At 43.7% G+C, this 24,285-nt stretch overlaps 1 protein-coding gene across 5 annotated transcripts in view; it reads left to right on the top strand.

The window, feature by feature from the left end:
- The window catches only part of Hspbap1 (HSPB1 associated protein 1), a 50,861-nt gene that overhangs the window by 24,716 nt on the left and 1,860 nt on the right, over positions 1-24,285 (top strand). For 3 of the 5 annotated variants that reach the window (XM_035444583.1, XM_035444582.1, XM_035444580.1), the window contains 5 exons: positions 1,618-1,799; positions 14,050-14,186; positions 16,645-16,816; positions 18,144-18,227; positions 24,033-24,179. In XM_035444583.1, the coding sequence (XP_035300474.1) occupies positions 1,618-1,799; positions 14,050-14,186; positions 16,645-16,816; positions 18,144-18,227; positions 24,033-24,179 (722 nt within the window). The remainder of the gene's footprint in view (positions 1-1,617; positions 1,800-14,049; positions 14,187-16,644; positions 16,817-18,143; positions 18,228-24,032; positions 24,180-24,285) is intronic. The other 2 variants (XM_035444581.1, XM_027412764.2) reach the window with 2 other exon arrangements.

Here is a 24,285-nt window from a genome sequence, read left to right as displayed (position 1 = left end):
GTGCTTACCACATGGCTTATTATTTATCAGTGGATCATGAAGCAGACAACTTAGACTGGAACGAGGCTGGATGTGTAATCTTCTAGCCTTGTCCTTTTAGCCATACATCTGCCACTAGACCCCATGTCCAAAAGGTTTCACAACTGTCATAGTTAGGTGTCTATTCTGTGAAGAGACACCATGACCATGGCAGCTCTTATAAAGGAAGGCATTTAATTGTGGCTGGCTTGTAGTTCAGAGGTTCAGTCCATTATTATCATGACAGGAAGCTTGGTGGCACCCAGGCAAACATGGTGCTGGAGCAATAGCTGAGAGTTCTACCTCTGGATCAGCAGGCAGCAGGAAGAGATGAGGAGCCGCTAGGCCTGGCTTGAACTTCTGAAACCTCAGAGCCCACCCCCAGTGACACACTTCCTCCAACAAGGCCACACCTACTCCTAACAAGGCCATGCCTCCAAATAGTGCCACTCCCTATGGGCATATGGGGGCCATTTTTATCCAGACCACCACAATAACGTCTTCTAAAACAGTGTTCGAGTTTGTTTTCTATTGCTCTCATAAGCAGTTCACCCACTGGGGACAAAGAATTCGAAGACTTTCACCTGTAGGGGACATTTCACATTGAAGCCATAGCAGAGGGTCCTGCTCCTTAGCCTAGGCTGGCCTTGAACTCAGTGTCTTCACACCTCACCCTCTTCAGTGCAAGCATTACAAACATATTTGGCTTTATCAAATTGTATTCTAAGCTCAAGACCGTTATCTGTTTCTATTGTGTCCCTATAAATCTAAGCACCATGCTTATCAAAAATTATGTGCTTAGTAAATGATTCTGAAGCAACTTGAGTTAATAAACGAGTGAGCCAACATTTAATTGATATTGTCCAGCTAATGACTCTAAGCTCTGTTTGTAAACATGAAGTGCAAAGTAGAAATTTTTCAAAAGCCATTTATTGCCTGCCTGCCATTTATTTATTTATTTGGTTTGGTTTTTGGTTTTTTGAGACAGTTTCTCTGTGTAGCCTTAGCTGTCCTGGAACTCACTATGTAGACAAGGCTGGTCTCAAACTCAGAGATCCACCTGCCTCTGCCTTCCAAGTGCTGGGATTACAGGTGTGCACCACCCCACTGCCTAGCACCGTAAATTTTTTTTTTCAGTTTAAATTTTCATTTTACTCTCAAGCTTTTTGAGCATAGGATCACTTTACACTTAAAAATTCCCAGTGACCCCAATGCTGCAGGCTCTCTCCAGTGGTACTTACTTTGTTTGTTTGTTTGTTGTTCTTCAAGACAGGGTTTCTCTGTATTGCTTTGGATCCTGTCCTAGAACTCACTCTGTAGACCAGACTGGCCTTAAACTCACAGAGATCTGCCTACCTCTGCCTCCCTAGTACTGGGACTAAAGGCGTGCGCCACCATTGCCTGGCAGCATCATTAATCTTAAGAACAAAACCAATCTTTTTATTTTATTGTGAATGATGTCAATTTTTATATAAACAATTACAAAATTCACTTTTAAATATTGGTAAACAATATGTTGGTCAATATTTACCTTTTAAAAAAAAGTATTTAAATGATGTGCTTGTTAAACATTTCAAGTTGTATTCGCTTGTGTTTCAGTTCCTCAGTTTGAAACTGCATGTAGTTACGTGGATGCTACACTTGAGGAGTTTCTGACCTGGAACTGTGACCAGTCTAGTGTCTCTGGACCATTTAAAGATTATGACCATTCCAAATTCTGGGCTTATGCTGACTATAAATATTTTGTCAATCTGTTTGAAGACAAGACAAATGTTTTCCAGGTGAGTTATGCAGTCTTTGTAGCCTTGGTAAGCATTTGCTCCTGAGAGCGATCCTAAATTACAATTCCGCAGGTCCCTTTTTCCTTAACTGCCTTTCTCTTATATAAGTAGTTAAGTGAGACATGACTGTTTGACCCACGGAAGCCAAAGACCTGCTCCAGAGAGGCTTTCTCGGATGAGAGGCACTTCCTCCACACCCTTCCACCTTTAAACCATACCTGTAACATTTAGATTGTACTAGAAGCATAGACTGTGTGTAAAACTTTATTTCCCCTTGGCCTGCACAGAAGTCCTTGTTCTGTCAGCAGGGAGGTAGAGATGGAAGAGGCTCTCTCTGCAGACGTTGACCAGGCTTCCTCTACCTTCAGTCTCAGGCTGTGGTTTCCTCGGGTGGCTTGTGGCCTGAGGCAGAGAGTTCTGGGCTCCTTGTGTTGATGAAGTGTAGTAATACCTGTGGACGGAAGAATGTGGAAGTTCTGTGCTGTGTGTTGACCTAACTGATGACAGGGCTTGTAGGCTACCACAATGTCCTTTTCTCCTTAGCATATTCTATCTCAGACTGCCAGTTTGTTTTGTGGGGGATTTCACAAACTCCCTTCTCTGCCTTAGGTGTGGGGCAGGAGGGAGTGTTCCCCGGGAGCTTGTTTATATGGCTGCCTTGCCAACCTAACAGGCTTTAACTCCAGAGTCCATAATCATTACTAATGATCTAGGGAGGAGAGTATTTCCCCTTTAGTCTGGCTACTCCCTGCCACAACCCTCCACTCCCCACCCCCATCCCTGCCTGCCCTCCCCATGACCACTCCTGCTGTGACCCCTCTCCTGTGTGTGATGTCCCTGTCCCCCCATGACCACTCCTGCTGTGACCCCTCTCCTGTGTGAGATGTCCCTGTCCCCATGACCACTCCTGCTGTGACCCCTCTCCTGTGTGAGATGTCCCTGTCTTCCCCATGACCACTCCTGCTGTGACCCCTCTCCTGTGTGTGATGTCCCTGTCCCCCCCATGACCACTCCTGCTGTGACCCCTCTCCTGTGTGTGATGTCCCTGTCCCCATGACCACTCCTGCTGTGACCCCTCTCCTGTGTGTGATGTCCCTGTCCCCCCCATGACCACTCCTGCTGTGAGCCCTCTCCTGTGTGTGATGTCCCTGTCCCCATGACCACTCCTGCTGTGACCCCTCTCCTGTGTGTGATGTCCCTGTCCCCATGACCACTCCTGCTGTGACCCCTCTCCTGTGTGTGATGTCCCTGTCCCTCCCATGACCACTCCTGCTATGAGCCCTCTCCTGTGTGTGATGTCCCTGTCCCCCCATGACCACTCCTGCTGTGACCCCTCTCCTGTGTGTAATGTCCCTGTCCTCCCCATGACCACTCCAGCTGTGACTCCTCTCCTGTGTGTGATGTCCCTGTCCCCATGACCACTCCTGCTGTGACACCTCTCCTGTGTGTGATGTCCCTGTCCCCATGACCACTCCTGCTGTGACACCTCTCCTGTGTGTGATGTCCCTGTCCCCATGACCACTCCTGCTGTGACCCCTCTCCTGTGTGTGATGTCCCTGTCCTCCCCATGACCATTCCAGCTGTGACACCTCTCCTGTGTGTGATGTCCCTGTCCCCATGACCACTCCTGCTGTGACCCCTCTCCTGTGTGTGATGTCCCTGTCCCTCCCATGACCACTCCTGCTATGAGCCCTCTCCTGTGTGTGATGTCCCTGTCCCCCCATGACCACTCCTGCTGTGACCCCTCTCCTGTGTGTGATGTCCCTTTCCCCCCATGACCACTCCTGCTGTGACCCCTCTCCTGTGTGTGATGTCCCTGTCCCCCCATGACCACTCCTGCTGTGACCCCTCTCCTGTGTGTGATGCTCTTTGGCTCTCACTGTCCCCGTTCAACCTGTGAGTCAAGGTATTCACAGAGTTACTGTATCTACAAATACTTTGAGACTTTCCTTTATTAATCTTTGAAAAAGTTAAAAAGATGTTTTTTTACAAAAAGAGGAGATTAAAAGCATGCACCACCACGGACTGGCTGAGCTTCTGTATTCTTTTTTTTTTTTTTTTTTTTTTTTTCCCCAAGACAGTGTTTCTCTGTGGAGCCTATCCTGGCACTCACTCTGGAGACCAGGCTGGCCTCTAACTCACAGAGATCCACCTGCCTCTGCCTCCCATGTGCCGGGATTAAAGGCGTGCACCACCAACACCCGGCGAGCTTCTGTATTCTTGTGGCCATGAAATCAGTGTGTTGATTTTGAAAATGTTCAGTAAATGCTCGCAAATCTCCATACCATCCACAGTCATCTTCTGAGGTAGGTAAGGGTTCTTACAATTTTAGATCACATTATGGATCTTTAACCCTGGAACTCATAGGTTTCATAACAAGCTTTTAGAATACTTTGGTCTTCCCCACACCCCCTCAATACTCTATAGATTGTACTTCCACCTTCTCCCACCCCATTTCAGAAAAATCTTGTGCAATAGTGGTATTTACCAAGTGCTCACATGCCCTTGGCCCCTCTGAGTGCCTTACATTTAGGATTCTCACAGGAACACTATGATTTCACAATTATCTGTTTTAAGGAAAACAAGGCACAGAGAGGTTGTGTAAACCTTTGCTCAGAAGAGGTCTTATCTAGTTAGGTGAAGTATGTCCAGCCATGCTGAGTCTGGCTCCTGCTGCCATAGTTGCATGAACCAAACTTGGTTAGTTGTCTGTCCCATCCCAGGCACAGGCACCCCTGGGTGTACATATGGCATGGCCATTACTAGAGTTCTCAGTGCACCCTTTTAAAATCTGGTAATTTTAGCCCAATGAGTTCGTGTCAGTTCATGTTGTAGTAGTGAGTTCTCTTATGAACAGTCAAGACTGTTAATATTGTAACATTCTCATCTGACAGTTTTCTGGGTACCAACTCTTTGTATATCATAGGTACCTAAGGTTTTGCTTTTAGAAATTCAATTAGCTTGGTTACTAAATCATGCTTGTTATTGTTCCAAGCCTTTGTATATTGGCATGAGATAATCTGTAAGTATTTAACCAGGAGATCAAGTATAGCTTCAGCTCCATCCTGTCTGGATTCCATATGACCCTATCTCAAGAAACCAAAAAGTAAAACAAAAAAATAGATAACATAATAAGCCCATTATATGTTAACAAAATGATATTCTAAGAGAATATACTTTGAAATGTAATATGATTAGAAGAATGGGTTGCTTTACATTTTCTGCAAGTCATCTTACTGCCTGGTTCCAGGACACAGTTGGATTCTCCTATCTGCAAGCATAGCTCTTGCAGTTTGTTGGTCTGTTAAGAGATGAAGAAAATCTTGTCTCAGCACATGCAGCTGAGAAAAGGGAAGTATGTAACAATCTTTTCAGACAGTTGTGGAATTCTTTAGAATGTCACACCAAACTTGGTAAGGGCTATTTTCTTTGTTTTGTATTTTTGTTTTTTCAAGACAGGGTTTCTCTGTGTAGCAGTCCTGGCTGTTCTGGAGCTCATTCTGTAGACCAGGCTGGCCCAGAACTCACAGATAACCACCTGCCTCTTGTCTCCAAAGTTCTGGGATTAAAAGCATGCACCACTACTGCCTGGTGGGCTATTTTCTTAAAAGTTCATTAGTTGCAGTATAGACAATCAAAGAACTCTTTGTGTTCCTATAATAAAATCCCCTGCCCAACGTACACAATGGAGCTCATGTAATGTCGGTCATTGGCTATTTGGAAATGTTGGGTTACTGAATTATGTAGCTCTTCCACATTGTTGGTATGCTACAGTGTGCTTGATGCATTTTCATTTTTTGAAGTCACATTTGTGGCCACCACATCATTTTTATAGGAGAAATTTTTGATCCTCAGCTTCCAAAGTCATCTATCTAAAGTACCGTTTCCAGTATCACTTTCATTCAATCCAGAATATTTGCTAACTTATCTTGTGACGTATCCTTTGATTTGTTGCTTATTTTATAACATTTGGTTTATAATAGTTGGTGGTTTTTCTAACCATCTTTTTGTTCTTGATTTGGTTCCATTGTGGTCAGAAACCATATTTGGCATTATTTCTGTCCTTTTAAATGTATGTAACTTTGTTTCATAGCCCAAAGTATGGTTGATGAATGTTCCACGCAAACTTGGCTGTTATGCACTATTTTGTTGGGTAGAGTACCTTGTCCGTCTCCTTTAAGTCAGACTGGGGTTCAAGTGTCACATCCTTATTGATTTCTGTACATTTGTTTTATCTGTTGTATGGAGAGGGACACTGTTTGCTCTTTTCCTCATTTTATATCGGTCAGGTTTTTTTTCATATTAGTGACCTTTTACTGTGTTTGTCTTTAATTGATATTAGCATGCAAAAGAAATGTTTCATGTAGTTTAACTTCCGTAAAATCCTAGAACTTAGGAACTAATTTATAGTGACAAAGCAGGTCAGTGGTTCTCAGAGAGTGTGGTTTGTGGCGAGACGTGAATCATGAGGGGACACTGGGGAAGTTTTGGGCGTGGTCAGAATGTTTGTCATCTTGATGATTATCTTGACGGAGTCTCAAGAATGCAAGTAGATCAAGTTCATTAATCAAATGCTTTAAATACATGCTGTTTGGTGTACACCAATTACACCTTTAAAACAATATAATAATTGGAGCTGGAGAGAGAGTTCAGCAGTTAAAAGTACTGGCTGCTAATCCAGAGGACCCATGCTTGAATCCCAGCCCCCACATGGCACTTAGCAACCACCTGTAACTCTAGCTCCAGGGAATCTGATGCCCTCTTCTTGCCTCCTTGAGAATCAGGCATACCCTGTGGTTCACAGACATAGATACCGGTATAGCACACATGCACATAAAATGAAGATAAATCTCAAAAAAAAAAAAAAAATACAATACTACTAGTGTATTCTAACTGCACTGTCTTGATGCTGGCAGTTTTATTCACTGTTGCCTATACACAGTACAAGTATCAACACAGTGAAATAGGCAAGTAACAATTTAATAATATTGTGAAGATAGTTTTGACCTCACAGATCCTCAAAAGCGCCAAAGCAGGGGAATCTCTTGAGTCTAGCATTGCTTCTATAATTATCCCATTCTTCTGGCACTGTCTCCTCTAGTTCTAAAATAATTTCTTATGAAAAATGTACTCTTCAAGTCATGTTTAATATTAAATACTAAAACATACTAATTGTGTTCATACACATTGAATGACTTGAAAATGTGTCTGGATAGCATTTACGTCCCTCCCCAGCGCCCTAGCCCAAACACTTTGTCTACATGAGCTGCCATCTGGTCTCCTCATTGACTGCTGGGCAGAACATGTTCTCCCCCACCTTTGACCTTTGCTCAGACCCCTTAAGTTTTGCCTAAGACGTTCTACTTGGGGCTGGCTCAGATTTAGCCTTGGCTGTGAAACCTCTGCCCCTTAAACACATACATCCCTAGCCAGCATCCTTTTATGTACGGTTTGGACTGGTATTTCATAAAACTGTGTCTCGGTCCTTCAGCAACATTGGCTGTGTTCTTCACTTCCTTCTCTGAACTGCTGACATAGTCCTGAATATGTAATAAATAGTGGAATATTATACTCCCTTACTCTTTAGCACCCTTTAAAGGACATTTTGACTTAAACCCCTGGCTTTACCCTTGTCAAATGTTCTGGGTCATCTAGTTAACCAAATGTAACATCTGTCGATTTTGATAAGAAATTTCTAGCTCTCTTCAGCCTTCTACTAGGTTTATAAGTTTTTGCTTACAACCTCTGTTTAAGATCTCCATCTACTTAATCTTTTCTTCCATAAAGGAGATTAATTCTCTGTTAAATATGCAATTTTTTATATATTGACAAATAAACTGGTAAATGTACTGATATAATTGGAAAATACCTGGTTGTCTTGCAGGTGGCCTGAAACTATTATTGTGACACTCACCTGACTTTTGCGTGTGACAGAATTAGTCACACGCTTGTAGTTACCCATTAAAGCCATCGACTCAGCTAAGCACGTCTCAACACTTTGTCTCTGCTACCCTGGGAAGAGAGGGAAGTTGTGAGAAACATTGCCCTTATCTCTTGGAGTTATTGATAAGCGTTCTATTCTAAAAATTGAGACTGTGAAGAATCAGCATGTAATAAAGGGATTTCGTCCCTCAAGAATGTTTTCTGGGTAGATTCTATTTCACATTGTGATTGAGGCTGGCTCTGGAGAGTCAGGAGCCTCATTAAGTCACCAGGATATAGAATCTACAAAAGCAATAACTGGAAGATTAGTTCAGACCTGTTGGACTTTGTGGCCTAGCTGTGAGGATGTGTGGAAATGGAAGCAGGTGTTTTGGAAATGATTAAACGAGGGGTGCTTCCTGGTGAGACATAGTGGCACCTCAGAATTTATGTGATTAAAAAGTAGAAAATAGAATTAAGTGTTTACTCAGTAGATAGATACTTAATGACCCCTTCTGTTTCTGTACCTCTGGGTCATTTTCCCGAGGAAAAAAAGAGAATTTAAACTCTGTATATTAATGATAGTTAACAATCCTGTTATTTTCAGAGTTCCGGTTTTATTGCTCTTGACCAACATTAATTGTTTTATTCAGATGTAAGTTCATTGTGAAATCATGTATAATTGGTTTTTCTATATTATGACCTGTGAATGGAAAATAACTAGAGTGAGATAGTGACACTAAGGGTGACAGAAGGAACATTCCTGAGCTGAGGCATTCAGAGCCTGGTGGTGAGCTGTCAACGTCAGCTCATTTAAACTCTGGGCTGTAGACGCTTACCCGTGATGTGAGGATGGGAACAAAGAATGTGGAAATATCTTATGAAACTAAGAAATTTAATCGTGGGTTTTTAATTTTGGGGAGAGGGAGGGTATTGGATTTCTTGGTAGATTCGCAGAAGCCGTCTCTGCTTTGTAAGATTCTACCAGTTTTTCTTTAGTGTTTTGTTGCTGTTGTTATTGTTGTTGTTGTTAAAACTGTAAAAATATGGATGACTTCATTATGTGTACAGCAGTTTTAAAATGGAGTAATGACTATTGAACTCATTCACTGGGATAGGTTTAAGGACTGTTTTGGAACTGGGCATGGTGGCACATGCCTTTAATCTTAGCAGAGATTGGCACACGGGTGGTTCTGAGTTTGAGGCCATCCTGGTCTAAAGAGGGAGTTCCAGGACAGCCAGGAAACCCTGTCTAAAACAAAACAAAACAAAACCCTTTTGTTGATGTTGTTGTTTTAATCTAATAATAGACCCAGGAGCTCCTAATAGTAACCCAACAGTTTTTGTTGTTGTTGTTGTTGTTTTTGTTTTTGTTTTTTCGAGATAGGGTTTCTCTGTGGCTTTGGAGGCTGTCCTGGAACTAGCTCTTGTAGACCAGACTGGTCTCGAACGCACAGAGATCCACCTGCCTCTGCCTCCCAAGTGCTAGGATTAAAGGTGTGTGCCAACACCCAGCCCCAACATTTTTTAGGAGTGCTGTGTTTCACCACCATAGGTATTGGAGAAGTCACCTTAATGAGAGACTGAGCTGTCATGGCACTTGTCCTGTTCATTTTTATGTCAACTTGACACAAGCTAGGGTCATCTGAGAAGAGGAAACCTCAGTTGAGAAAATGTCTTCATAAGACTGGGCTCTGAGGGCATTTTCTTGATTAATGATTGATGTGGAAGGGCCTAGCCCATTGTGGGTGTTACAACCCTTGCCTGGTGGTCCTAGGGTATACAAAAGCAGGCTGAGCAAGCCATTAAGTAGCACCCCATGGCCCCTGTTTCAGCTCCTGCCCTGACTTCCTTGGTGCTGGAGGACTCTTTCCTGGAAGTGTAAGGTGGAATAAATCCTTTCCTCCCCAGGTTGCTTTGGTCATGTTTTATCTCAGCAATAGAAACCCAAAAAAGACAGTGTTTAAAGCCTACGCAGAAAGACAGAACCAAGACTCCACCAAAGAGTGTGTTTTCTGCTTGAACTCAGTGCACTTTCTAATTATTATTTTGTCACTTAAATGTTGGTAATAGTTTAGGAATGCAGCACACTATCAAGAATATTGAGACATACTTTCTTATTTTTTTACTGTAGTTTAAGTCTCCGTTGTTTGATATATTCAGGGCCCTTTCATTTGCTTGGTTTTGTTGTTGTTTGAGACAGGGATTCTCTATGTCTGTCTTGAAATACATACATATATATATATATATATATATATATATATATATATATATATATAGAGAGAGAGAGAGAGAGAGAGAGAGAGACCATGCTGACCTTGAACTTATAGAGATCTGCCTGCCTTTGCCTCCCAATGGGGGGACCCTTTTAACAAAAATGTATTGACAATTTCACACTCACGTGCATGAGCACTTACATACACACACATTTTTTTCCTCCAAACCTCTCTAAAGTGCTTCATACTTCTATTAACCCCCCTCCTTAAATTCCTTTCCACATTTCATTGTTTTTTGTTTTGGAAGAAGTTACATTTTCTGAGCTCCATTTAGTTTAATCAAGATCATCTGTGTGAATATGGGTTTAGAACTGTCCATTGGAGCCTGGTGGGCTCCTTAGTAGGTATAGGAAGAAAATAAGGCTTGCCTCTCCCTCGGAGTCCTCACAGTTCTGAAGCAAAGTTAGGGTTGACAGTCCTAAACAGGATATTGATACTACCACCCCTAAGACTCAGGTGCCATCATGGGGTAGGGAACCTTTAATTAAGAAAGGTGAGCCAGAGAGATCACTGTGACAAAGGTACCTGCTGCCAAGTCTGATGACCTGAGTTTCATCCCCAGAACCCACATGGTAGAGAGAGAGAACTGATTCCCATAAATTGTTCTCTGTCCTTTACACATGAGCCATGACACACACCATAAATAAATGAAAAATTTTGAAAAATGAGTAAATTTTCAGTGTAGGCTCTCATTGTTGGTCTATGTATCTAGAAGAATCCAGTTGCCAGTACTGTTACTTTGACCTGGATGTAGGAACGGGAGGATTGCCCCCCCCCCCAGGAGAAAGAGACAGATTTGGGAAGTAATGGATGGATGACTGGTCTTTGCTGTGGCCAGTTAACTGTTGTCTACATTTGTCAGACATGGAGAACTCTGCTCCAGAAAGGTACATTTCAGCTGTCTACATTTGTCAGACATGGAGAACTCTGCTCCAGAAAGGTACATTTCAGCATATTTAAATTTTATCTCAATGGAATTAAGTTGAAAAGGAAAATAGATGGAGGGGTTACAATTTCCAAATACTTCTTAGTGTTTTTTGTTTGTTCATTTTGTTTTTTGAAGACAGGGTTTCTCTGTGTAGCTTTGGAACCTGTCCTGGAACTCACCCTGTAGATCAGGCTGGCCTGGAACTCACAGAGATCCACCTGCCTCTGCCTTCCAAGAGCTGGTATTAAAGGCGTGTGCCCCCATCACCCAGCTACTTCTTAGTGTTTTAGCAGTGTCTCCCCTATGAATGTTCTTCACCAATGTCAAAAAGGTGTCAGGCCTGCCTTTGAATCTTCATTTCTTCCTTTGAGAAACTGGACTACATATGTCCATACCAAATAAAACCATCATTATGTATAAACCACATAGAATACTCAGAACACCAAGAGACAGAAGAGCCTTGTCTGCCCTACTTCTCTGTTATAAACCAGGATCGTTTTCATTGGCCAACCTGTTTATAATTTGCCCTGTCTTATATAACCTGTGAGTGAACAATGCTCTTGTATTCATTAGACATTACCATGAAATACATTTGTAGGAGAGCACATGAGTATGCAGGCACATGTGAACATGTGTGGGGAGAGGGGTGGAGACCAAAGATCAGCACAGGGTGTTCCTCTGGTATAATCCACTTGACACTGCCTCTCACTTGGTGTAGAATTCCTTGATTAGGTAAAGCTGGCTGGACCGAGAGCCCCAGGTTTCTACTATCTCTGCCTCCCCAACACTGGGATTACAAGTGGGCTACCAATCCCAGCTTCCTTTGTGTGTGGGTTCTGGGAATTGAACTCGGGTCCTCGTGCTTGTACTGCAAGCACTTTATTGAGTGAGCCATCTCCCCAGCCCCTTGACATATTCTTAGGTCAATTCCATCCCACTTACCCCAGACATCTTTTCTTAATTTTATTACTTATTTATTTCTTAATTTTATTACTTCCACCATCTTTAAATTTGGATGTTTTCCTGGATCCTTATCTTAAGAATTTAAGCCCAACTTTAAAGCCATAATTGACTTTTCAGCCTTGCACAGCCCATCATTAGAACATAGCAAAGCATTCCACTTAAATTTTTCTTAAATAACCTCATTCCTTTTTTGAAATAATTTATATTATAATTTAATTACATCATTTCCCCTTCCCTTTCCTCTTTCCAATCCCACCCACCCACATACCCCTCCTCCTTTCTCTTCTTCAAATTCAGAGCCTCTTTTTCTTTTAACTGTGCTGCATATATTTGTGTGTCTTTAAAGCAGTGGGGCTTTAGCCTCTGCCTCTGGGGGCACAACTAAGAGCAACAGCAACAGCTTATAATGTTTGGGGAGTCTCTTGGACATCCCTGACCAACCTACTGTTTTATCACTTAAATAAAACGTCTTTTTATGTCTTTTTAAAATGTTTCTCTTTGGATAAAACTGTTAGTATTTCCCCTCAAAAGTAGGAGAGTTTGGGTTGCAGATAGTGAGGTTTTTTGAGGTGTTTGCATATATGTGAATACTCTGCCCATTAAAGTATTTTTGTTTCAACCTTTAAAAAAACCACCGGAAGGGGTAGGGGAGGACGGGTGGGAGAAGGGAACTGGGATTGTCATGTAAAACAATCCTATTTCTAATTCAAATAAAAAAGTTGGAAAAAATCACAGGGAATATTAATGATTAAAGAATGTGCCAACACTCACATGCTTGTGTCAGTAGCTGTTTTTCTTTTCTGGCTTATGAGTGGGCAGGACCTGCCTCAGCACCTTGGCCAGGAGAGCCCAGGTCTCGACCAGTGTGCTGTCTTTATTACACTTACAGATTCATGACTTGGGGCAGATAGCAGACTCAATCACCTGTGAATGACTGTTCCAAAAGCCATTCTGCAGCCCACCTGCTTGAGACTGGTTTAGTGGTTATGAGCTAAGGCTCTAGTACTGGTAGCTTTAAATGACTGAGCTCACCCATAAGGCTTCTTTTATGTGGCCATCAAAGTGCAAAGGTAATAAAGTGCCTATGTCCACAGACACTGTCTCTGCTGAAAGACCTGCGGCCTCCTGAGTTGAACTTCCATGGTATTCTCACTGCCTACACTATTTTGACCCCGGGTAGCTACAGGATTATGCCTGCTGTTTATTGTCTGTCTTTAACAGGTGTAAGTGTCACACCTTGTGGGCCTAATTTATTCATTGATTTGTTTGCCACAAGCTCCCAAAACAGTTCCTGGCGTGTTATAAATAGTATTTGTTGAATGGCTGCTACTACTGAGGTTATTCAGGTATTATTGGTTGGGAAGTTGACCCCTCCATCTTTAGCATTTTCTGTAAGAAAATATATGCACTAGAAACAGATGTTTTTAGGGTCTGGAGAGATGGCTCAGCCATTAAGAGAACAGGTGCCCTCTTCTGGTGTGCAGGCAAAAATGCAGACAAAACATATGTAATAAAAATAAGTAAGTACATTTTTAAAACATATTTTAAAAAGAAAGAAAGAAACAGGGGCCTGGAGAGAAGGCTCAGAGGTTAAGAGCACCGACTGCTCTTCCAGAGGTCCTGAGTTCAATTCCCAGCTACTACTTGGTGGCTTACAACCATCCGTTGTGAGCACCGGTGCCCTCTTCTGGTGTGCAGATATACATGGAAGCAGAATGTTGTATACATAATAAATAAATAAAATCTTTTTTAAAAAAAGAAAGGAAAGAAAGAAAGAGTTGTTTTTTAAAAAGGTAAACCTGTCTTCTGGCATTGGAGGCACATGCCTTTAATCCCAGCACTCAGGAGGCAGAGGCAGGCAGATCTCTGTAAGAGGCTAAAAAAAGGCGGGGGGTGAGGGTGCTGGAGAGATGGCTCAGCTGTGGCGCTGGCTGCTCTTAACGGGGGTCCTGAGTTCAATTCCCAGAAACCATATGGTGGCTCACAACCATCTGTAATGAGATCTGGTGCCCTCTGCTGGCATGCAGGCAGACATACAGCAGAATACTGTATACATAATAATAAATAAAAATCTTTAAAAATAAGCAAATAAAAGGTAAACATGTGCACCACTGTGGATGAAGATCAATTCCTGATGGACTGTACTTTTTTTTTCAAACAGGAGGTGATGTGGTCTGACTTTGGGTTTCCTGGAAGAAATGGACAGGAAAGTACACTGTGGATCGGCTCTCTGGGAGCCCATACTCCCTGTCATCTGGACTCCTATGGCTGCAACTTAGTATTCCAGGTACAAGGAAGGTAATGTGTGTGTGTGTGGGGGGGGGGACACATCTGTGCATCTACACACAAATTGGAACAAAAGGAAAAAGAAGGTGGGGTCAGATAGTAGCCCCACCCCATCCTGTCAGCCAGTTTTGTGACCAAGACGTTCGTCTCTTTCCCACTGTTGTGTTTCCTTCTGTGTGCAGTGAGGAGGTGTGAAGTGACTTCCGTGTGTCTCAGCCGTGATCAGGAGTCTCTCAGAGGTCCCCATCCTGCTGGGCATCTCTCTGCTTAACTATTTTACCTGGCAGGTTCACACTTCACTCCCTTCCTCCACCTCTCAAGTAAGAACAGGGAAGTTTATTGAAAGAAAGAGGCTTCAAAGTAGCCTCTTAGATGCTGACAGCAGCCAGAAAGGCTGAGTCACAAGGTTTTTGTTTGTTTTGTTTTTCTTTTTTTGATCTTGTGAAGATGGGGTTTCTCTATAGCTTTGAAGCCTGTCCTGGTACTGACTCTGGAGACCAGGCTGGCCTCGAAATCATGGAGATCCACCTGCCTCTGCCTCCCGTGTGCTGGGATTAAAGTCATGCACCACTACCGCCCAGCTTGTGTCGCTCAGGCTGGCTTTGAACTCGTGATCCTTCTGCCTCTGCCTCCTTCAACAAATCCTACCAGTGTGCACCACTACAGCAGGCGGGTCGCATGGTTTTTATGGTCCGCTTTGACTAACTTTTGGTTTGTGAGTACAGTGTATTATGTAGATGAGCGTTTGTCTCCGCCTGACTAAGTGGCAGAACCAAGTGGCCAGCACCTGTTAGCCTAGAGTTTGGCAACCTGGAGGATGTACCCAGTTGTCCTATGGAGGGTTACACTTGGGTGTCCTATGGAGGGTTATACTTGGGTGTCCTATGGAGGGTTACACTTGGGTGTCATATGGAGGGTTACACTTGGGTGTCCTATGGAGGGTTACACTTGGGTGTCCTATGGAGGGTTATACTTGGGTGTCCTATGGAGGGTTATACTTGGGTGTCCTATGGAGGGTTATACTTGGGTGTCCTATGGAGGGTTATACTTGGGTGTCCTATGGAGGGTTACACTTGGGTGTCCTATGGAGGGTTACACTTGGGTGTCCTATGGAGGGTTATACTTGGGTGTCCTATGGAGGGTTATACTTGGGTGTCCTATGGAGGGTTATACTTGGGTGTCCTATGGAGGGTTATACTTGGGTGTCCTATGGAGGGTTATACTTGGGTATATATGGAGGGTGTACCCAGTCATACATGCAGCCTCATATCCCCTAATATTTAGTGCCTCAGACTTCCTATTCACATGCCTGCCCTCTGCCTCATCACTCTTCCTTCTATTACTATATGGATCTTATAGAGTTTTGAGAAATTAGATTTTTTTGCCTCCATTCCTTAAAAAAAATCCAATGTATAAAAGTTTTCTCTTGCCGGGCATTGGTGGCACACACCTTTAATCCCAGCACTCAGGAGGCAGAGGCAGGCAGATCTCTGTGAGGCCACCCTGGTCTACAGAGTGAGTTCCAGGACAACCTCCAAAGCTACACAGAAAAACCCTGTCTCAAAAAACCAAAAACAAAAAGTTTTCTCTTTTGAAAAGATCCTCAGTTACACTACTTTTGGGTTATGTGGCATTAGTTACAAGTTTCTCATCCTTAGTAGATCAACTTAACATGTCTAACTTCCAGACAGGAGACGTCTGGAAGCTGTTTGCTGGGGAGAGCTTTCAGGGTTTAATCAGAATAACAGTAGAGTACAGACATTTGCAGGGCCAGGGAGATGTCTCAGTTGATAAAATGTCATTGCACAAACATGATGGTGTAAGTTCAGTACCCAGCACTATGTCAGTAAGTAAAGTAAGGTAGCACAGGCTGTTAATCTCAGCACTTGGAAGCAGAGGCAGGAGGATCTTTATGAGTTTGAGGCCAGCATGGTCTCCATAGCATGTTCCAAGACAGCCAATGAGGTTACATAATGAGACCATGTCTCAAAAGACCAGGGAAAAGAGTTAAGCAATGCGTGATGAGGAGGACACCATCGTCAGCTCTTGCCTCCACACACATGCACATGCATTTGTATGACATATATAAACACATAGCACACATATGTACACAAAAAATAAAGTCTAATGGAAAGATAAAGATTATTCTAGTTAGCTTCAGGGTTAGGTGTGAAAGCAGTGATAAGGAAGTAAGCTGTGATATAAGATGCAAAAAAGAAAAAAAAAAAAGGCATCTTACAAAGGAGATCCTATCCCTGCAGTGAGAGGGGCTGCCTCTGGAGGGTGTCAGAGAGCTGCCTTCCACCAGACATCTGCAGCTGTGCGTGAGAGGCCAGGGGACCACTGTGATGGCGCCTGTGTTCCCGTATGAACTGAATTTAAATTAGTGAGACCAAGCATTGGGCTGCTGCCTTCGTACATGTTTTATTTCAAGTGGAGAGCTCTAACTTGTGTCTTATTTTCTCATTAGGAAAAGATGGCATCTTTTTCCTCCTGAAGATATGCCTTTCCTTTATCCAACCAGAATCCCTTACGAAGAGTCGAGTGTGTTCAGTAAAATCAATGTTGTCAACCCTGATTTAGAGCGTTTCCCTCAGTTCCAGAAAGCTCGAAGACATACGGTCACACTGAGCCCAGGACAGGTAATGAGCTTTAAACATCGATGACCTGTCAGTGGTCACCACAGCCTGGTGCCTGTGCTACCCTCAGTACAGATGACATGGTTCCCTCCCTGCAGCCCTGCTGCTGGAGGTCCCCTTCCCCACCTGTGGGCTTGAGACCCACAGCTCTGCTCAGGAGAGATGGGAAGAGGGAGCACAGCTCCTCCTGCTGGTGAAGAGGAGAATAGGCATTGAGGAAGACAGCTGGTGAAGCCATTACTATTCCTCAGGTTAAGAGATCATGTGAGGGTGTGGGTCCTGGGCCATTTATTCACCAGACGGCTAGCACAGGCTGCAGTGCACCCAGGCCCTTGGAGGTGGACTGAGAATGGTCTTTGCTTTTCAGCAAGAATGGCTGACGACATCTGAATCACTTCTAAAGAGACTGTTATTTCCCGTTACCACCCAGTGAGGAAAATTTCCTTTACAACATTGGCACTTGCTGTCCCAGTTTCTTAGTATTTGAAAGGTTTTCTTGGTCTCACAGAGAATTCATTCCCTCCGTTGTCACACAGATGGACCTGGTCCAGTTGCTTCCATCTCTGGACAGAGCACTGCCTTCATGCCTCCTCCTCCAGCCCCAACAACCACTACTCTATTTTGTATCTCCATGGATTTTCCTATTCTGGGCATTACACATGCATCCATACACTAGATGGCCTTTTGTCTGACTTCTGATGCAGACTGTGTTTTCAAGGCTGAGCAGTTTCTGATTATGTAGGTGTGCCGTGATGACCTATTCCACGGTTGGTTTCATGGCTGTTATGAATGGATGTTGCTGCCGTAAACATCTGTTTATAAGATTTGTGGGTGTTTAGAGTAGGCTAGGTGGCTCAGGTGATTGTGATTAACCCTTTGAGAGGTCCCTAGTGTTCTCCACAGTGGCCATTTACATCCCCACCAGTGACGTCTGAGGGTTCTGCTTGCTGCACTTTTCCCCAGCGCTCCCCATCTTTGTTGTAACTCTAGGAACTTTCCCAGTAGGTAAAGGAGCCACAGTGCATGTTTCCTTTCTTCTGCCATAATGTGCACAGCTGCTTTGCAGCGGGAAAGAGGAAAAGCTGGAATTTCAAAGCCTTTACTAGAATTCAGAAATCCCAGGATTAAGAAGAGCAGAAAGCCCTATCTATAAGCCTTTGAGTTCACCATTTAGAGGAGGAAAACAAGGAGAGAGCTGGTGAGGTTTCTTCCCCACCCCCCCTTTACTCTATTCCCTTGAATTTATTTGTGTCTTTTTTCCTTTTAGCAGTCTCAATTAGAGTGAGAAATGCCCTGTTCTCATGCTAACTATTTTTTGTTTGGTTTTCAGGTTCTGTTTGTCCCCAGACACTGGTGGCATTATGTGGAATCCATTGATCCTGTCACCGTCAGTATAAACTCCTGGATTGAGCTGGTACATTTTGTTGTTTCCTTTAAAAAAAAAAATCCCTAAGATAAGCAAAGCCTGTGTACAAAATTCAGTCACTAATTCTGTGACCAGTGTTCCAGGATGACTTTTGTTTCTGTGTTCTGTGATTCTATCCTCTCTTGATAAATGTTGACGATGGAGATAGGAATTTTGGAGATGTGCCATTCTCTTGTTTTGCTTGAGTTGATTGTGTTGTGTTTTCTTTGAGACAGGGTATCTCTATGTTTTTGTGCCCAAATTCTGAACCCCCAAGTCACCAAGAGACCCATTCCCATGCAAAAGCAAAGAGTCTTTTATTGTTTAACCAGTTAACTGTCTTAACTCAGGCCATTTGTCTGTTTACCACGGTAGGTAGACCCAAAGGGGCTGCAAGGAGGAGCAAGGGAAGTGTATAGGGGTATGCAATAGTCGAAATAGTCTCAGGATTGGTGCGCTTCCAGGCTTGGGTAGCCTCTTCTGTGTTGATTGGTCAACTGGTTGTTATGGCTGATAAGCCCTCCCAGAGCAGTTGTGCTCTGCATGTCACTGTCATCCCACTTTTACCATAAAGCACGTCCAGAGCCTGCCAGCTAACTTCTGATTGGTTTCTTGCCATGTGGAGGGTATCTGACCTCCTAGTGACTGGGAGGACAGGCAAGGTCAGGAAGCTCAGCACATTTTCCTGAGTCAGAAGCCTGCATCTTGCTGGATCTTTTCTGCAATCTGTCATGGCTGCCAAAGCAGGGGGCTGGGTGAGGGTCTGGTCCTTTCACACATATGCCTCAAACTCCAGTCCTCCTGCCTCTGACTCCCAAATGCTGGGATGACACAGGTGCTACTGTGTCTAGCTACTCCCTGAGATGACACACAGTGTGAACGGTTGAGGCTTTAATGCTGATCGGCAATATTTCTTTAAGAGACAGACCCACCCCCTGACAACAGTGAGGGCACTCACAGGAAAACGTGCTACGTCATCACACGTCACCCGCCACCCATTACGGCCTGCGTGAGGACTCTGGGCATGAGTGGAACCTCAGTGCACATGCTCAGTCTTCCCTTTAAAAGTTCCAACTTCCCTGCTGCTCACTCTCTACTCTCTCTCTTCTTCGCTCTCTCTCACTTATTCACTTTCTCAGCCTCTTTATGCCAACTGGCCATGGTGGTCAGCCATTTACCCTGTTCCTCTTCTTTCTTAGTCTCTCTACTCTGCCAGGCCTTATAATAAACTAGTCAATATGTCTCATCTCTCTTTTTCCTCTTTTTCTTCAAAAACATAACCCAGTGGCCTTGACATTGATGGCTCCCTCTGGTGGTGTCAGGACCTGGTGAGGTCTGCAGCATGTGCCTAACTTTGCTGGTTCCATCCCACACCATCACAGAGGGAAATATGTTTCCTGGTTCAGGGCCCTCATTTCTTGCTATAGCCCATCTTTGTGGGGCTTCAGTCAGATCCAGCCAACTTTCCCAGTTCGTATCTGAGAGGGGAAATGTGGATTGAGAAATGGCAGGTAAAGATGCTAAGAAAAAGACAGACACACAGGCGGGCAACCCAGTGAATAGTGAATGCCCGAAGTTTATTCTTAGACTCAGTTTCCTGTTATCCAGCCGTGAGGGTCAAGAGTAACCACATCTCAAACCAAGTCTGTTGTTACTTAGATAAGACATCCACTACCAAGATCAAACATCCTACAGTAGCCACGCCTTAGACCTTTAGGTCTCATGACTTTAACCTTGGAAGACTAAGGACAGTTTTAAACTCTCTGACCTTGAGTCAAGATGAAGCGGAGCCATCTTTATGGGCCCTGACAATTTCTAGCCTTGACATAAGCATTGTCTCAAAGTAGAATGGCGCAGCACTATATTCTTATTGTTCACTCTGTCTTTTCCCAGGGACAGCTTCAGCCTGGTTCCCTGTTCTGTTTGACAGTACAATAGCTATTGCAGCTGAGTTGAATCTGCCAGTCTTTAACTGCAGCCTTTGATTGCATCTTTAGGGCTCTGGTTACATATCTGCCCTCCTTAACTGGAAGCCTGACATTTCTCTGCTCTTTTGGCATCTGCATCCTCCCTCCTCTTTGTGAGGTGTTTCCTTTGGTATGGGAGGGGCTTTGGAGTAGGCAGATCCTGAGAATCACTGTAACAGGAAGCAAGCTGTACTTAAGGGCTTAGGGAAGACAGGACACATGCTCCTGGGGCTTAGGTAACAGTATGCTGGGAGATAGCAGCCTCAGTTAGAAAGCCTACTTGGAGCTGCAGCTGGAGCAAATTGTAAGATGGAGTCCACTGCAGGACTCACACCTGCCACACCCTATGTCCCCAGCAGATGGGTCACTTCAGGCCTGTTCAGGTTCCTCAGTTACAGAACAGTGATTGTAACTGAGTCCAGCTCAGGAGCATGGTTGTGAAACATAAATTAATTAGCATTCCTAACTCCTTCTGATGTTCCTGTTCTGAGGATTGTAGATGGTAACTAATAGGCTCTAGTTGGGTGCAGGTGGTCCAGTATTTAGTCCTTCTCGGTTTCACTGGTGAAATGCAGATTCTGCCCTTTCAGGCTCTGGGGTAAGTGCATTCTCAGATATTCTGAGTAGCACCTTTTTTGCCTTTTTGCATCATTATTTTTGAATATCAAACTATTAACTATAGTTAATATAGTTAGAATATAGTTAATATAGTTAGAAAACTATAGTTAAAACTATTAACTATTTATATCCTAAATAGTTAATAGAATCTCCTTTTTGTATCTTTTCCAGGGCTATTTGTAACCCCCATCTAGGCAGAACTTCCTTCACCATGTCAAACATAGGTTCCAAAGTTTTCTTATTAGAATCTGATAAAAGAATATCATCCATATAATGATAAACAAGAGATTGTGAAAATTTTTTACGAATTATTTCCAAAGGTTGTTGTACAAAGTGTCGACACAAAGTAGGACTATTTAGCATCCCCTGAGGCAAAACTTTCCACTGATATCTCCGAACTGGTTGTGAGTTATTGACAGTTGGTACAGTAAATACAAATTTCTCTCTATCACTTTCTTGTAATGGTATAGTGAAAAAGCAGTCTTTCAGGTCAATTACTATGATTGGCCATCCGTTAGGTATTAAGGAAGGCAGTGGCATTCCAGGCTGTAGAGAGCCCATAGGTTGAATTACCTTATTTATGGCTCTCAGGTCTGTCAGCATTCTCCAGTTACCTGACTTCTTCTTGATAACAAATACAGGAGAATTCCAAGGGCTGGTAGATTCCTCTATGTGATCAGCCTCCAGCTGTTCCTGTACTAACTTTTCTAGAGCCTCTAGCTTCTCAGAGGTCAAAGGCCATTGCCCTATCCAGACAGGTTCATCTGTAAGCCATTTTAATGGCAGGGCCTTTGGTTCCTCTGAAGGTCTATTATTTGTATTTAGTTTCTGTACGGCCTGGATAGTTGGTAACCATTTTGCATAGCGTCTTATCCTATCCTTCCTACTATCCAGTGATTTTCTATAGTTCGAATGTGACATTGGAGGGATGTTAATTTGAGTGTTCCATTGCTGTAAGAGATCACGACCCCAGAGGTTAATAGCTATATTTGCTACATAAGGTTTCTGTCCTTCTGGTCCAATACAGACCACCGAGCAAACACTGTTGAACCCTAGATAGTGTCCCAATACCCAAAAATTGTACATTCGCTTCCCTTTGGCCAGGACTTGTGGGTAATGATAGTAACATCAGCGCCTGTGTCCAGTATCCCGTTAATAATTTTATCATTAATTTTTACCTGTAAGTGAGGTCACCTGTCCTTGATTGAGGTCTGCCAAAATATGTGCTTTTCATCTTGTCCAGTCTTACCTGATTCTTTATCACCAGCCAAACTACCATCTATGGCATTGTCATCTTTGACAATTGATGAGGAACTATCTATTCGTTCTGACACAGATTGTCTCCTACAGTTACTGGATATGACTGAACCTTCTTCGATGTGGGGACCTCCTAGAGTCCCCCTCAGAGTTTCCCGACCTTAACAGGTTCCCTTGCATATCCCTGGTCGATCTACACTCATTAGTCCAGTGTCCGCCCTTACCACATCTCCTACATAACCCAGAGGGCAATGACCTTTTGCTTGAGGCATCGTTAGAATTTCTTTGCCTACAATTTCTCCTTATATGTCCCATTCTACCACAGCTGAAACATCTATTCTCCTGATGCTTCCATGGACTCCTGGAGCGTGCTCTTCCTATTCGAGGCTCTGGTTCATGGTAGCGATGAATGCTGGCCTCTTGATACCTGTATGGGTCCCTGTAAGATGTTTCTCCTTCCCAAGTCCTTCTGTCATTATCTCTCCTAATCTCCTGCTGCCTTTTGAAACCTCTTGGGACAGCTTCTCCTGCCCAGATTCCAGCATCTTGCATGTTATAGTCAATGTGGGCAGTATGCAGAACCCATTCTTCTAGTGGAGCTGATCTGATCGTTAAAGGCAAAATATTCTTTTGCATTTTGGGTTTGCTTTGTCATAAGCTAAGGTATACACAATCGAATGTCATATTGCTTAATCTGTTACTTGTAAGTCTACTGCTCTGGTCATCTGGTCTAAGAAGTCTTTAAATGGTTCTGTTTGTCCCTGTTCTATTCTGGTATAAGCTTCTAGTCATTCTCCCAGCTCACAAACCCTTATCACATGCATTTAGTGCTGCTTTCCTGCATAGGGACAGCATATGGTCGTCATATTCAGCCTGAACCTGTGAGTCAGCATAAATACCTTTCCTAGGATTTTTTGAAGGAGCGCATCAACACCGTCTCTAATGGCCTGCCACTCTAGGAGCTTCCCTTCCTCCCTGAGCAATGCCTTCCTTTCGATTTGGCAAGAATTCTCAAGAACAGCTGACACCAGTCCTACCCAATCTGTGGGTGTCACTCTGTTAAAGGTGGCCCATGAATGTAATAGCTGTTTTACGTATGGGCTATGAAGACCATACAGACAACTGATTCTTTAATATGCTTAAGATCTTTGAACTGAATTGGTTGCCATACATATGCTGTCTGCCCTTGAGAGTGTCTTTTAGTTGGTGGCTTTTCCACCACCGTTGCCCTGTAGACTAACGGTGTGTTCGTAATGACTTTAGAATGATTGAAGTACCTTTTTGGAGTAGGTACCTCAGAGTGTAGCGATTCTGTCTCCTCTTCGTCAAATTGGTCCTTCAGCCTAGCCAAGATATCCTCATGGGAGGTTTTAATTTCATTCATCATGAAAGATTCAAGGCATGATATAGAATCCACGATTTGCTGCGACTGTTGTTCTACAAGATTTTCTAGACGTGTAATACGTTCGTCCCTAGCTAGCATCTGGGTGGCATGGAGATTGCCATCCAGGAATTGAAATTTAGAATCAAGGTTGTGATGTGCCTCAGCAATCGACTTGATAGACAATTCTAGTTTGTTATCTCTGTTCTGTAATTCATCTTGCAAGCCTTGAAACTCAGCTCTAATTCTACCATAGTCTCTCTCACATTTTCCAGCCATTGATTTAATGGCATTATCCGATTGTTGAAGCCTATTTTGGGTGTCCTATACCATAGTAACAAAGGAATAGGAGAGAGAGACTAGTTGAGTTTCTGATTGGTTACATATATCCTTTAATTCATCATGGCCCGCTGCCTGCTTAACCCGTAATGCCTCCAAAATATCCTTCAATTCAGCAAGGTCTGCCGCCCGCTTAGACTCAAGTGCCTCTGAAATGGAGTGCCTCTCTGTGTTTATGTTATTATTATAAATGTGCTGCATTTCTGCTTGAGTAGTAGACAGATCTGACCATATCGGTTTTTCCACCAGCAGCTAGGCAGACACCAGCTAGCTGTGAATGATCCGCGCCGCCGCAGCGCAAATTGCAAAGTGCTGCCGGGAGTAGCAAAACCCGCAGAGAGGCCTGCAGAAGATTTAAACACTCCAGGGCCTGGCGGGAGGGTGCGGGAAGGTGGGCAGGTAGGTCGGTGGGCTGGGATGCGGGCCTGGGGCGTGGAAGCGGCGGCGCACCGTTCAGGAAGGGACCAGGCGGCTGGGCAGGCGGGAGGCCGGTGGGGTAACTCAC

The sequence above is a fragment of the Cricetulus griseus genome, chromosome 4 (assembly GCF_003668045.3).
Source record: "Cricetulus griseus strain 17A/GY chromosome 4, alternate assembly CriGri-PICRH-1.0, whole genome shotgun sequence".
NCBI classification, from domain to species: domain Eukaryota; kingdom Metazoa; phylum Chordata; class Mammalia; order Rodentia; family Cricetidae; genus Cricetulus; species Cricetulus griseus.
This window is presented reverse-complemented; position numbering and strand designations above follow the sequence as displayed.